This window comes from Juglans regia, chromosome 6, assembly GCF_001411555.2.
Source record: "Juglans regia cultivar Chandler chromosome 6, Walnut 2.0, whole genome shotgun sequence".
NCBI classification, from domain to species: domain Eukaryota; kingdom Viridiplantae; phylum Streptophyta; class Magnoliopsida; order Fagales; family Juglandaceae; genus Juglans; species Juglans regia.
In genome coordinates this window covers 28,558,262-28,573,440 of record NC_049906.1, presented here as the reverse complement: position 1 = coordinate 28,573,440, position 15,179 = coordinate 28,558,262, and the positions used below count along the sequence as shown (strand labels likewise).

Genomic DNA, 15,179 nt, shown 5'->3' with positions numbered 1-15,179 from the left:
ATACATTTTTGTATTGTTTTAGGAAAAAAAATTGTCAACATCAGTTCAAAACTTAGGCCTCGTTTGTTTTCACAACTCTTCTCAATTCATATCATCTTATCTCATCTAATCATTACAACTTTCTCAAATTCTCATACAAAATAAAATAAATAATTCAATTTTTTCAAATCTCAAAACAAAAATAATATTAAAAATATATATTCTAACAATATTTTATTCAACTTTCATCTCAACTCATCTCATCTGATCTGCGAAAACAAACAAGGACTTAGTTGATATTGTATTCTTATGCTTTTAATTCATATTGAAGATCATTTACATACCATGGCAATACATGTTGTCGTATGGATGTATATGCTTTGAACCCAATATAATAGGCAAAGTTGACTTTTCAGATGGATTGATATTTTAGTGCTTATGTTACCATAGAAGTCAATAGCTACAATTCTTGAGCTTTTTTGGTCTTGGCCTTCTAGGTATATTTGGATTGAACCATGTAATTTAATTTGAGTATGATATGAAACATCATACATGTGTATATTTAGTAAAGCATAAGACAATTATGGAAAATGTTATGTTTAAATATATGTAACAAGTTTATTACTTAATTTTTATGTCGCATGACACTCTAATAAATTGAGCTAATAGGCTAAATATACTACCATTTTGTTTTTAAAATTATTTTAATTATATTTTATGGCTTTTTTATGCATCATTTTTAAAATTGTGCCTTACTTCAGTCGGGTGCGCTTGCACTTTGTGCCTAAGCTCTAGAAAACACTTGCACTTAAGTGCGCCTAGCGTTTTCAACAACACTGGAAATATAATCAAACCAGAGAACAACTTCCTAATAAAAACATTTCAAACACGGGGTAGGTGTCTCATTTTCAATAGTATGTCACAAGATAGCTATTTTCCTCTTGAAATCGAGACTAGTACTGTATAGAGGGTTTTATCCTGATCAAGGGATATGTCTTATCAAATAACTAGATTATTAGTCAACTCATTAAAGCCCAATCCCAGGGATGCGTGCGGTGAGCGTGGATTGAACACGCGACCTTCAGATCTTCAATCTGACGCTCTCCCAACTGAGCTATCCCCGCAAATTATGCACCAGTTGGGAAACAAACCATGTTTGCACCATGGCAAAATATCCTATAAATTTGCATATCTAGTCCAAATATCATTTCATTGGCCAAGGTTTGTCAATATGTAAGATTGGGAACTAGAAACCCCTTATTGAAATAAAAGAGTGTACTGGGTGAGGGCTAGGATCAACTCCCCACATGGGTTCCAGCCTATCCCTTATGGGAATCGAACCCGTGTCTTCGACATGAAAAGACGATGTCCTTTCTTCCCTCTCGATTCCATCAATTTCCTGCCTCCCCAACTGGGTGTTCCGAGTAAAGTAGTTACGGGCTCAGCTAAATCAGAAGCGAGGGAAAAAAATGGCATTGACCATTATTTAGAACCCAATCCACAATATGCGATGACGTCTATAAATTGAAAGAAGGCACCATGCCCAACCAGAGAACAGCAAAAACATTTTCATTGTATAGATTCTCAAGTATTTGGAAGTCCAAAAATTCTCTAAGAATTCAAATTTGAAAAAAAAAAAAAAAAAAACCATGAATTAGCATATAAAGGTCATTAATACCAAACATGAGTCTTTTGATTCATTTGGCTCCAAAAAGTGATTTCCCCCACATATTCTTTAGGACAGCATGGAGCAACATTGATTTTAAAACAGGTATTCTAATTAAATCAACCAATAAGTTCCTCTATTAAGTTAAAAACGTGGGGATAGGTTATTGAGTGTACTGCAAGGGAAAAGAATATGCAAGTAATAATATATTAAGAATGGGAAATTGTATACAAGGTATTCAGTCAAATGCACAATATGGTGTAATAATGTAAAATCTAGCAAGAATCAAGATATTCTATATACAGCTTGCATGGAAATGCTCATAATCCTAGCACTGATACAAAAAATATCAAGTATCCCACCTGGTATTTTAAGTTTCCATTGCTGACAGCCACAAGATTCTGGGCAACCGTAAACTCCATATCATAGCTGAACATGCATCATGAAAGCCACAATTATATAGAGTATGAACTGTGATATGGCAATTGGCAAAAATTGCCAAGAAAAACATGCACATACACCATCAGTCATATAACCAAACCATTCATACCAGCAGCGCTGTGAACTGTCATCAATACAAGGGAACCAGCACCGTGCACGCCTTATCTGGTTATCAGTATGTAGCACATTATCCTTGAAGTGAATCCCTGTCTCAGCCTTCTCTACCCAATAATCAATACGAATCACTCTCGCATTCTGCACCCAACATAAACTGACATGAGAAAGCACAAAAACGTAAACTTCACTACAGCCTACCTCGCACTCCCAAACCACACCACTCATTTTATTATTTTAAGTGTAAAAAAACAAATGATTAAAATATAGGTTCAACCTTAAAGCTCTCCGGACGCATGCCTATCCTGCTCAGCCACTAAATTATCTGGTTTTGTGTCTGGTGTAAGTTTCAATTTCTTATATGTTGCATGGGTAGCATTAGTACTCCGATCTTATGGATACAAGATGTACCACCCAAAAACAGGCCAACCGGAATACATAGGTCAAACTAATACTAATATCAGATTAGCCATTCAGGTTCACATTGGTCATACTAATACTGATAAGTTCTTGATCTTCTGCAAAATTTCTACCCAAAACGTATAATAGCTGAAAATGAATGCATTTGATACAGAAGGATGTACATACATAGATATAAACTACCAAATAAATATGAGGTAAGCACAGAACAAAAATTCATTCAATAACTAAACATAAGCATTTAAGGCCCATTCTCCGTGACGGGTCTTGAACAAAGATAGAAATTATGACCTGCTGCTTGGCCTCTGTGGACGAATGAAAACCGTTCTCCGTGACGGGCTGCTGTTCACTCCCGTTCTTAAAACCCTTACAGCAATTAATCAACAGATTCGGGACCAATTCCCTCTCGAGTGCCGTTATATATGCAGACGACGCTGCGTCCGCAGCCAAACTCGGCGTTAAGACAGCACTTAACCCCTTTTCGCTCTCCTCGTGATACTGGTGCGGGTAGTACTCGAATTCAGCCGCCTCTCCGTCGACCAAAACACTCCCAATCCCCAAATTCTCCGCGTGTAACCCTACAATACCAATCTCTGGAACTGCAATTTCCAACTCCGTATGCCTGAAAAACCCAAAAGAGAAAAAAACAAAACAACATAATTTGGCGTATGCATACATATACGTGTGCTCATAAAGAAAGAGATGATATATGTGAGCGTGGCGGACCCGTAGATTCGGCGCCGATCGATGTCGATGGAGAGGCAGAGCTTTTGATGGCGGACTAGGGCTCCAGAATTTTCAGGCTTGGCGTCGTCGTTTTTTGGCTTGCGAGGCTTCGCCATGGCTATCTGGAGTGCGAGGTGAGGTTTAGGCTGTGCATTTGGCTCAGTTCGCTGGAGGGGAGGGTTTTTTTTATAGAGGACTCCCCGGCCCTCCGCTCAGTCTGCCAGTCTGGTGTCAAGCCTCGCCCATTTAGCGAGCAGAGATTGCCGTTTTGGCGTCACGCTCCTCAGCGGCTTCGATCCAACGGTGGGGGTTAAGGCTTAGTTTGGTGTTAGTATTTTCATAATATATCACAACTATTTATTATTTTATTATTATTTTTTATATATTTTTTATTATTATTTATTATTATTCAATATTTTATCATTATTTTTTTATTATTATTTACAGAATACTTGAGAATATCTCACTACCCAAACGCAACCGAAAGCAATTTATGTTTTTAAATTTTTTTAAACTTATTTATTGCGAAACTTTGGTCCCGTTTGATTTCATAGATGGTCTCAACTTATCTTATTTTATCTCATCTCAACTTTATTAAAAAACCTCTCTTTCACTCCAAAAAAAAGCATTCAGATCTAAATTTCGCCAAGGCTTCTTCCTCCTTCCCCCTCTCCTTCTCTCCTTTCTTCTTTCTCCTCATTCTCCATCTCGTTTCCTTATTTCTTAATTTATTTTTCTTCTTTCATGATCTAAAAAGTCATATCTACAGTTTTCCTACAATTTTCGAGAGACACGTGCAACATAAGAAGACTCAGGTCTCAAATCTTTTGGAGGATAGTGCTGGTTTGGTAGAAATCATCAAGCATGGTCATCACGCCTCATCCCTTCCGACAGCTCTTCTCACCATAAAAGCCAAATCACCGAAATCGCCACTACCAAATCTTTTTAAATCTAACTTTTGTTACTGAAAAGAGACAAGGTTGTTGCCTTCACGCACCATCAAAGTCTACCAGAATTAGTCCAAACTATAATACATTTTTTTTCGTTCTTGTTTTCCTTATTGTATAGTAAAAATAAAAAATAAGTTCGTCTCATGAACGGTTGGTCCATAAAGGATGAGTCTTCCATTTTTATGAAATGTGAGGTTAAATCTCTATTTAGGCAGAGTACTGTCTCTTAGACGTTTGTCTGTAAAGAGTATCGACAGTAGTAAAATCCAGACCAGTCCAATAGTGTACTGGTTGAGCTTCGAAAGGTTGATATAGAGATATCCTTGATGTATCTGGTCATGGATGTAAGTTTTTCTTATGAATTAATGAATGATGATATTTTTCTTTAAGAAAAATATATTCAAATACAAATACATTTCAATTTCAAGTTTTCAACTCTGAAACTTTTAAATTGTCGAAAGTACTTTTTAAGTTTCCAAACTCAAAACCAAACAACTCTTGATAAATGCTCAAAAGTTTATTAAAGCAATTGGAATTAGGTTTTAATTGTCACCAAACATTCATTTTCCTCTCGAATTGATCACAACACTAGCTCAAATGTTGTAAATCTCGAAGTTTTGTTTTCAAATTTAGCTAGTGATTTTAAATGAGCCAAGTATTTTAAGTATTTTAAATATCTAAAATTATTTTAAATGGGATATTTTTAGTATTATTAGACCAAATTTAATTTTTAAGTAAGTCTCTTTAATTTTTGGATCTTGATTCGAGAAATATAGTTTTACAAATTCATTTATGTTAAAAATATTTCTAAGATTTATTTTTTTTATGTTAAAAAATCTATTTATTTAGATGGATTTATTTTTCTTACAAATATTTACTAAAACTCAATATTTTATTTTATGTTAAAAATATTATTTATTTGGATCAAGAATAAAATGTTGTATCTTCGCATTTAATTTATTTCTTTTCCCTTTCTATTTTCTATATTATTTCTTTTATATTTCTCCATGTTTAATATCCACCCTCTGAGCATTTTATATTCATCTATATTGGTTTATGCATCTCTAAAATTTTGCATAGCTATAATCAGTGCTTCTTCAAGCACTATTTATTCATTCTTCAAACATTATTTTATTATTTTTTTCTCTCTCTTACCCATTAAAATTAATTTTGTAAAATTTATATTAAAATGATTTTGATACATGAAATTTGTATTAAGTTAATAATACAAAGTGAATGCTAATTGTAAAATATATAAAAATAATAATTTTAGGAAACAAATAAAAAATAAAAAAAAAATATTTTATTATTATTTAATTTAAAAATACATAATTTAATATGTTAATTTTTCTTAATATGCAAAACTAATCTTTAAAAAATGTGATTTTAAAAATGCATATAGAAAAATCATTGCCAATGCTCTTATAAAGTTAGGCATAAAAGTAGAAAAATGATTAGTTTGCCCAAAAATCCTATTTCTCCTCCACTTTCTCTTTACCATTTTCTCTTAGGGAAGGTTTGAGGGGTGAAATAAAAATTTTATATTTTATTTGAGAGTTTAAAATATTGTATTTTAATATTATTATTGTTTTAGGATTTGAAAAAGATGAATTAGGATTTGAAAAAGTTGAATTATTTATTATATTTGTATGAAGATTTAAAAAATGTGTAATGATGAGATGAAATGAGATAAGAATTTTGTGTATTATTCTCCCTCCACTAATCATTCCCCTCCCGTAGCCCCCAGCATGTCTCCCTCCAAGCCAGCCACGCCGCCGTCGATTCACCGCCAATAACCATGAGCACACTGTCACTGGCTGACTACCCCTCTCTCTCTCTCTCTCTCTCTCTCTCTCTCTCTCTCTCTCTTCGTTTGCTTGTCTCTTTCTCAACATAACCACATCTCAGCCCAGCACTACCTGTCAATCCACCCCACACCGATGTCTCCTTCAACAGACCCATTCTCTCAAGATTCCTCCTTCTCCTTCCCTATACTCTCTCGGCCTCTCTCACATCTCTCTTTCTCTCTCCATTGAAGCTCAGCCTCTTTTCGTAGCCTCCATCACCACTGCTCCTCCATAAGCCGCCTCCTTCCTCCGAGCACAGTAAATTAACAGGCCAACCTCTACATGTCTGCTATCCAACCATGCGAAATCAATAACCAAACCCCCCTCGTGCGGTGCCCATCACCACTCGCCATTAACTACAACCCACAACAGCATGTTCCACCCCTTTCGGTTTCTCCCTCTCATTCTCCCAATATTTTTCTCATGTCTTCCTCTGTCCACACCTAGTAGCAGTGCCCAACCACCACAACCACCCTCAACCGCCACCACAACCACCCTCAGCCACCATGAACAGTAAGAAAACCAATGTAGTCGCTGCCTACCCCAAGTAAACCAACTCCATTGTTATCACAAGCCTCCACCGCAGTCCCTCCATCATTGCCTCTTCTCACTGCCTTGGACAACCACAGGGAACATCATTGCCACCTCTAACCCATCTCACGCAAACCTTGTTTGCCACACCTAAATTAGCGCAAGCCGCATGCTTCCCTGACTGCTTAGCCCCTTATGGTATAATTTGTCTCTTTATATGTAGAAATATTGTATTTGTGAAGCTAAGATTTGTGTAGTTTGTGATGGTGGTATGTTGTGAAATGAAGAATTATTGAGAATTGTGAAATGTGCTATGTGTTGTGAGTGGTGGATGGTGGATGGTGGATGGTGAGTTGCATATTTGTGATATGTGTGTAGTGTAAAGTGATGGGATTAACTATGAATTTTGTGATGTGGTTGTGCTGTGTGAAGTAATGGGATGATTGTGTAATTTGTAAAGTGGTAGGATGCCATGTTTAGTGTTGGGATTGTGGAGGTTAGGAAATTGTGAAGTGTGATGATTGTATTGGTATGAAAATCTGTGAAACCACGTGTTTATGTTGGTTTGTTGTGTATTACATTTAAATAGGAGTGTAATCTGTCTGGGGTCACGGACCGAAAATTTCGATCCATCTTTTTTTCAGATCAAAACAAACTAATTACCCCTAAGTACCGGACCGGACTGGACCGTTAGCTATTGGTCTGATTGGTCCAATCGGTCCATATGAGCTAAGAACATTTTTCTTCTCTTTTCCTTTTTTGGTAGATAAACTAATACAAAAAACTAATTAAATTAGTAAAATCAAAATTAAGTGAGGTCGTTAATGTGGATTATGTAACTAACTCATAAAAAAATAAATAATTATAATTATATTTATGATATTAATAGTTACTAACTTAGTACTTTAGTAGAGCATTTATCTACATATAATAATATATATTATCATATGATTTATCGTTTGATATATTAAATTAATTGATAGCATATATTATTTTACATTTTATATGGTCAATGGTGATAGATTAGAGAAAATTACGTAATTAACTTATACAACTACTATATAAATAATATATTATATATTTAAAAAATTTATATGTAAATGATTCGATCGATTTTAGTCTAGTTCGGTCTAAAAAAAACCACACCCCAGGACTAGACCAAAAACCAAATTTTGGAGGCACCATGGATTGAGACCGAGTAGGGATGAATTCGGTCCGATTTGGTCCTATTGATTTTTCAAGTCCAGACTAAAAAATTTTCAGGTACTCTATAAAGGCACCATTCAATTACCATTTAAGCTTTAAGTAGACATAGAACCAACCCAAATTGTAGGTAGCAACAACATCTTCCAACCTTAGTTTCTTGAGGTTCTTTTCAATTTCTACTACATGATCTGTCCCATCCCTTCACCTTTCGAGTTTCACTTCCCTAAGTCTTGATTGACCACATTCCTCAAGATTCCTTATAGAAGCATTAACCAACCTCAACAAAAGTATCAAACAATAACTCTTTCTTAGTGAGCTCTTCTTTCTCTTTCTTAAATTGAATTAGATGTTAGTATCGGTGTATATGAACCTTATAAAAACAAATGGATGTTTTAGTGGATTATATGTTGATTTCAAGTGATAAAAATGTATGGTACATGTGTAAATTAGTTGGATGCATGTATCAGACAAATTTATCATATGTAATAGATAGTATGTTTTAAGCATGAATACACAAGGTTTAAGTCTTAAAGTTGACTTAAAGTTGTGTATTATGCTTGGTTTGGATTATAATGAGGTGTTGGTTAGGTTACGCATGAATGGAGGAAGGGATTGATAGAGTTTATAGGATTGTGCCTTGACCGTTAAAGTGAAGCATGGAGATTCACAGTATAAGGACCTGAAGTTGAATATCATGTGTTGGAACTGTGACTTTTAATGGGTCTAAGTGAAAGAAGTTTTAAGTCAAGGGTAATTTTATGCACGTTCTAAGTTTAAGTTACCTATGCCATTAAAAATGAAATGACGTAAAGTTATGTATGAATGTAGGTTGTCATTTGATACGCATATGAATGGACTGCATTAAATGAAAATGGTAGGGAGTCATGGTAAATATTATGTTCATAAGCTTTTAAAGTTTTCTAACTAATATGAAAATAGAATGAAAAGTTTTTATGAAAAATATTCCTTTTATGCAATGAAGGAAAATGAAATGTTTTCTTAGAAATCAAACTATAGTTTATAAAAATATGCTAATGTATAAATGTTTTAAGGTATACGTATGTAATGGCTTTCTTTGGCAACCGCTTTTTATGCATCTCAAAAATAGTTGTATGCAAATGAAATTGATGTTATATGTAGTACTATTGCTATTGTTTTTATGTTACATGAAATGAAATGATAATGTTTATGATCGAGACTATGAAATGATGTTTAAATGATGTCATGAAATGATGTTTAAATGATGCAATGAAATGATATTTAAATGATTCCACGAAATGATCATGTTTATGCTTGTGCTATAGAATGATGTTTTATGAAATGAAATGGATTTATGAATGAAATGAATGAAAAGGAAATTACTAAAAGGAATGAATGGAATGAAAGTAAATAAATGTTTTAATATATAAAGCTATGTAACAGTCATGACTGAATGAATGATGGTATCAACAAACTGGGCAAATTGCAATGCCGAGTAAGTAGTAATGGTAGTGCACTCAATGTTATCCCTAACTGAAAGAGATTTCCAACCTGTGGCCACGGGCGAAATCTAGGTCCAAAAGCGTGCTAATCCCAATACACTGGACGTAACAGTGTGTACCGGCCAATAGAAAGTGATAAGAATAATTTGATGTATGAAAGGATTTAGTTTCTTAATGAATGAATGTAGAAGGTGGGAGAAATATTTTATGATGAGTGAAAATCTTTTTTAAAAAAAGCTCCACCTTGTAATATTTTCAAAGTAAAGAAATATTTTATGTAAACTATGTAGAGAAATGATAAATGCATGAATTAGGTATTGCTTACTAAGTATATTTTTACAGAATGAAACAATGCTTAATGAGTATTTGACTCATTTTGTTTTTAAATTATGCCCCTCCCAAGAATGAAATGACGACGAAACATTTGGACAAACATGGCCTAGGGAAAAGGTTACAGAAGCCTAGGTAGGTTTTAAATAATGTATGAACTCAGGCTCTGTAAAATGGACTTTGTATTTTGATTTAAAAAATTTCGCTACAAACTCTCTTTTAAATTTTCAAGCAAGTTTTAATTTTAACAATAAAATCTTTTATATCTTGGGGAGGAAATGAAAATTTTTAAAACGTTCAATAATTCTCGTCTCATTTTCTAAAACAATTTCCTAAAAGTTTAGAATATTAACGATATTCTAACTCCTCTAAATCTTCTAATGTGAAACGGTAAAAAAACACAAATAAATTTCAAACTACATAATCTAAAGGTCCATTTGGATACTTAGAGTATCTCACTATATATGTGAATAGTAATGAAATAGTTTGAGCTAAGATGTTTTATCGGATATTGAGAAATGAGAGATAAAAGTTGAATAAAAATATAATAAATTTAAAAATTGTTTGAATGTAATTGTTTAATATTATTCTTGTTTTGAAGTTTGAAAAAATAATATTGTTTTTTATTTGAATGAAAAGGCTACTTGATCTTGATTATAAAAGAGGGAATATGTTGAGGCTTTTATTAATGGCACATGGATTAGGTTGATGTATTGTGACCAACCGCTCCTTTTCCTTTAAGGTTGATCACGAGCACCGCTTAATCGTTTTAAATCTCAAATTATTATTTTAAATCTAGTGGATGATTTTAAAATTGAGCTAAGTATTTTAAAATTTTCCAAATATCTTAAAAGTCTAAAATGATTTAAATGTGATATTTTTAGCATTATTAGACTAAGCGTAAATTTTAAGTAAGCCTCTTTAAATTTTGGAGTCCTGAAAATAAAATAGATTTTTAATACTTCATTTTATGTAAATGGTTTTATTTCCTCTTAGAAATATTTATTAAAGTTCATCATTTGAATTTATGTAAAAAGACTCTATTTATTTAGATGGATTTAATTCTCTTAGAAATATTTACTAAGATTCATCATTTTATTTTATGATAAAGAATATTATTTTTGGATCAAGAATAAAAAGTTTAGTTTTAAAATTTAGAGTATTTCCATTCCTTCTCTATTTTCTCTATATCTCCTTCTCTTATTTTTTCATGTATTATTTTTACTTTTAGATTAAAAATGGGACAAGTGTAGGGCTATGATCGGATTGCCCAAAACCCTAATTCCCCTCCCCTCTTCTTTCTTTTCCTCTTTTCCTTTCTCCCCCTACGCTGTCCTCCAGCCCATCACCCATGCACTGTCTCTTGGGCTGCAAATGAACCAGTCTGTTCGATAGCCCGCTTGGTACTCGCTCGATTAAATTCGAATCGAACTCGACTCATGAAACAAAAAAGTTCGTTCATTAAAGCAGATACCCGCTCAATTTGTAAATGATACATACTCGACAAAACTTGACTCGACTCGACTCGGCTAAGGCTTGTTAAGGCCTGCTCGTTTATGTTCGAGTCGACTCGATTAAAAGACATTCATATTTTGATAAATATATACATACATTTATGTAAATATACATATATATATATGTATTAACTAATAATATAAGCATACCACTTTTATAATTAAACATATAATATGTAATTTAATTACTTATGTCTATATAGTGAATGTACTTCATAGATATATTTTATAATTTGTATAATAATTAGTCGATAAAATTTAATAATTTCATATTCTAGTATATGAGAACCATATATGAAATAGATATATGTTATTATATTAAGTGTATGTATTAATAATATATGTAGGCATATAATATATTGTTATTTTGGATAAATATCAATTAGTTAGATATTAATTATTTATAAATTTTTAAAAATTTTATAATTCAATAGAGGTTCTACTTGTTAGTTGTATAAATTCAATATTAGATCTTTTATTTTTTATTTATTTAATTTATTAATTATTAAATCTTATTCAAAATATAAAAAAGTAAACAATTCTAGCTCGGCTCAACTCGAACTCGTTTGTGAGATGAGCTTGAGCTCGAGGTTTTTGAGTCAAGTAGAGCTCGGCAAGCCAAAGACTGGCTCGGCTCGGCTTGATTACAACCCTAACTGCTCTCTCCCTTCTCTTGCATTGACCACCGCTAGCTGCCATAGAGTTGTCATGAACAGTAACCATCGCAAGGCTCACGCATGGCCAACCACCTTCTACGCAGTCATTGTCGAACACCGCACAACGACTCTCTCTCTCCATCTATATTTCTCTCCCTCGGCCGCCATCCCTGAATCGTGTGCCACTAGGCGACCACCAACCACGATCACCTCATTCTCAGATCCTCTCTCTCTCTCTCTCTCTCTCTCTCTCACAGCATATCCCTTTCAATTCCTCTGTTTTGTTACTATCACCGCTCACCACGGTAGCTCAGCCCAGATCTCGGCACAGCTCCGCCTTTTCATCCACCCCACGCTGATGTCCCCCTCAGCAAACCTGCAAGCCACCATTGAATGCCATTTCCTCTCTAAAGCTTCCAGCTTCTCTGTGCCCAGCCGCCAACCATCGTCTTCGACGCCAATCCACAGTAGCCAAAGCCCTAGCCCCACCATCTCCTTCACCCTCAGACCACCGAAACCAACAGCACTGGAAATACCTAAACCTCACGGTGATTCCTTGTCTCGGCAACTAGGAACAGAGCACAATCGTGAAGCCCCATCACCCACCTCAGGTCGTCATGAGCAGCAGAAAGGAGAAGAAAATAGTAGCATTAATAGCCCCTCCACACTCGGCTTCAAGCAGTTATGTCGAGCCCCATGGTCAGCCCAAGGCCCTTGTGTGGTGTAAACAGAAACATTAGCAACACACAGCCACGACCAAGGAACAACCATTGCCCCGACCAGCTTCACGCCTCTTCTATGCGACCACGAACCACCACGCTACAACCACTCAGTTTTGATTTTACATGAGGACCATTGGGTCCAAGAATTTGACAGATTTGTTGTATTGAATGTGATGGTTATTCTATGTGGAGTGTAATTAGATTTTTTATTGAGTATGTATGTGAGTTGCATGATATGGTGTTTACTTTCATGGACTAAGGAAGTTTGTAGTTGAGTTGGCAAAGTCTTATAAATTGGTGGGTTTGTGTATATGGAGTTTATTTGTGCAAGAAATTGATAGTATGGGCAACAAGCATGTTTTATAAATTTAAGTTGCGTATGGAAGATTAGAGTGGGATGATGTGAATTAATACTAATTATTGAAGTGATATATGGTTGTAGTTTTGTGGAGTCATGATTTGTAACTTATAAAGTTTTGCAATTATGTTGTCTTGATGTATAAATGATATGGATAGATTTTATGCATGGAATGTGTAGGTTTCAATAAACTAAGAAGAATTTATGTGATTGGAAACTTGTCATGAAGTATGTGTGTTTGTGTTGGATGGTAAATTGGAAATATGTATGTATTACAAAGAGGCTTGTAAATTGAGTAAAGTGTTTGTGAAGGTTGGGTAGATTGATTATATGCATATTGAATGTAATATGGAATTTATATGACTATTTGGTTGTGTGATGGATATGTGTTGAGCCCAAGTGATAGATGGATGGAGCACGCATATTTTTGTATTGGTTGAATGTATGGACAAATTTAGTATTTAACCTTTGAGCTCACTTGCATTGGATGTTGAGTATGAGAGTAGCTTGTAATTGCATACTCATCCTTGACTTTGGGCAATGCTACATGATTGAATTGTATTGAGATTTTGGATATGAATGCATGGATTTTGGATTGAGATGGTATGTCTTGAAGTGTTGGGATTAAATGATGGAGAGTGAAGTTTGAAAAGCATGATAATGATGTTGGTTTTTAAGTGGACAGATTTTGTATATTTAATGTGTTGACTATTATAAATTATAAAGAGTGATGCATTAGGTTGACCAAAGAAGCTTGCATTGAATGTGTGGTACGTGTATGAAGCTTATAAAGCTTTGAGTGTGTGATGTAGGTGTATAAATTGAATGGGCAAACTTTATGTATTGAATGTGTTGGTTTGAATTGCAAGGGTTTGGATGGTTTGCTTTTGGACAGATTTATATTATGTGCTGTCTCGGTGTATTGTCGTGCTATTTATGAGACCAGTGGATTGTGTAGTGAGCTTAAATTAACTTAAATGGAGGGCTAGACATAATTATATTTATTATGTATGCTATATGTGAGTGAAGCTTGTAAAAACAAACGAGTGCTTTGAATGGATTGCATATTGATCTTAGGTGATAAAAATGGTAGGGTACATGTGTAAGGTGATTGATTTCTTTTATTAGACAGCTTTGAATACCTTGAATGTATTATGTATGGATGGAGCTTGTAAGATTAAGTGGATACTTAAATAAATTGTATGTTGATTTTAAGTGATAAATGAGTATGGTAATGTGTGCTTTTGGTGGATTGTAAATGTACACTTGTTTTGGATTGTGTTATATGTTTGGATGTGAGGAAGTGAATGAGAATTTGAGTTGATCTGTATTGGATTGTATGTGTATGGAGGATGGGTATTGTGTTTGTAGTTTGGATCTCATGGTGAAGTGAGACTACTTTGCAATGCATGTTGAGTGATGGTTTGGAGATTAAGGTGTTGTTTGGATAGTGAGTTGAGATAAAAGTTAAAAATTGAATAAAATATTGTTAGAATATTATTTTTTTAATATTATTATTGTTTTGAGAATTAAAAATGTTAAATTGTTTATTATAATTTGTGTAGGAATTTGAAAACGTTGTAATGATGAGATGAGATGAGATGAAATATTTTCACTATGCAAATAGGGCCTAAAGTGAAGCATATGAGCTTAGTGTATTAGTTAGAGATAAAGCTAGGCTTTAGGTTCATAGTTTAGGTTTATAATTTATGAAAATGGTCATGTTTCAAGAATTGAATGGTGACTTGTGCAAGTGTAATGAAAATGAAGTTATGAATACATATATGTGTAAGTTTGTACAATTAGGAAGATCATGAAGAAGTACACAAGTAAATAATCGATGGAGATTATTTGGGCGATGACTACTCTAAGTGGAGGAAGTTTAAGTAAAGAACCAATTAGAGGTTAAGGTCATGTGGAAGAGAATGCACTAAGAGTTATGAGTAGTTTTATTATGCAAGTTCAAGTTTAATGTTTTTATGTAAATGAAAAGGAAATGACATCGATAATGTTATGAAAATGAAAATGAAATGTTTTTCTTTAGAAAATTGAAATGAAATGCTTTTATAAGAAAAATGTTTTCTTTATGCGATAAAGGAAAATGAAATGTTTTCTTAGAAATGAAACAATGTTTTATGAAATTATGCTAAAGTATTAATATTTTAACGTATGTGATCTTCTTTGACAGCCTCTTTTTATGCACCCCAAGAATAGTTGTATGCATGTGAATTGATGTTA

At 33.8% G+C, this 15,179-nt stretch overlaps 1 protein-coding gene and 1 non-coding gene across 3 annotated transcripts in view; both read right to left on the bottom strand.

The window, feature by feature from the left end:
• The window catches only part of LOC108984299 (transcription initiation factor TFIID subunit 2), a 54,038-nt gene extending 50,416 nt beyond the window's left edge, over positions 1–3,622 (bottom strand). The window contains exons 1-4 of one of the 2 annotated variants that reach the window (XM_018956206.2): positions 3,347–3,622; positions 2,912–3,242; positions 2,196–2,341; positions 2,008–2,074 (exon numbers count right to left, since the gene is read on the bottom strand). In XM_018956206.2, coding sequence (XP_018811751.2) covers positions 2,008–2,074; positions 2,196–2,341; positions 2,912–3,242; positions 3,347–3,462 — 660 coding nt within the window. In that variant the 5' untranslated portion in view covers positions 3,463–3,622. The remainder of the gene's footprint in view (positions 1–2,007; positions 2,075–2,195; positions 2,342–2,911; positions 3,243–3,346) is intronic. The other variant, XM_018956207.2, reaches the window with a different exon arrangement.
• TRNAF-GAA lies at positions 1,031–1,103 on the bottom strand. Its single transcript has one exon. It is a non-coding gene; the product is annotated as a tRNA-Phe (tRNA).
• Positions 3,623–15,179: the final 11,557 nt, after the last annotated feature.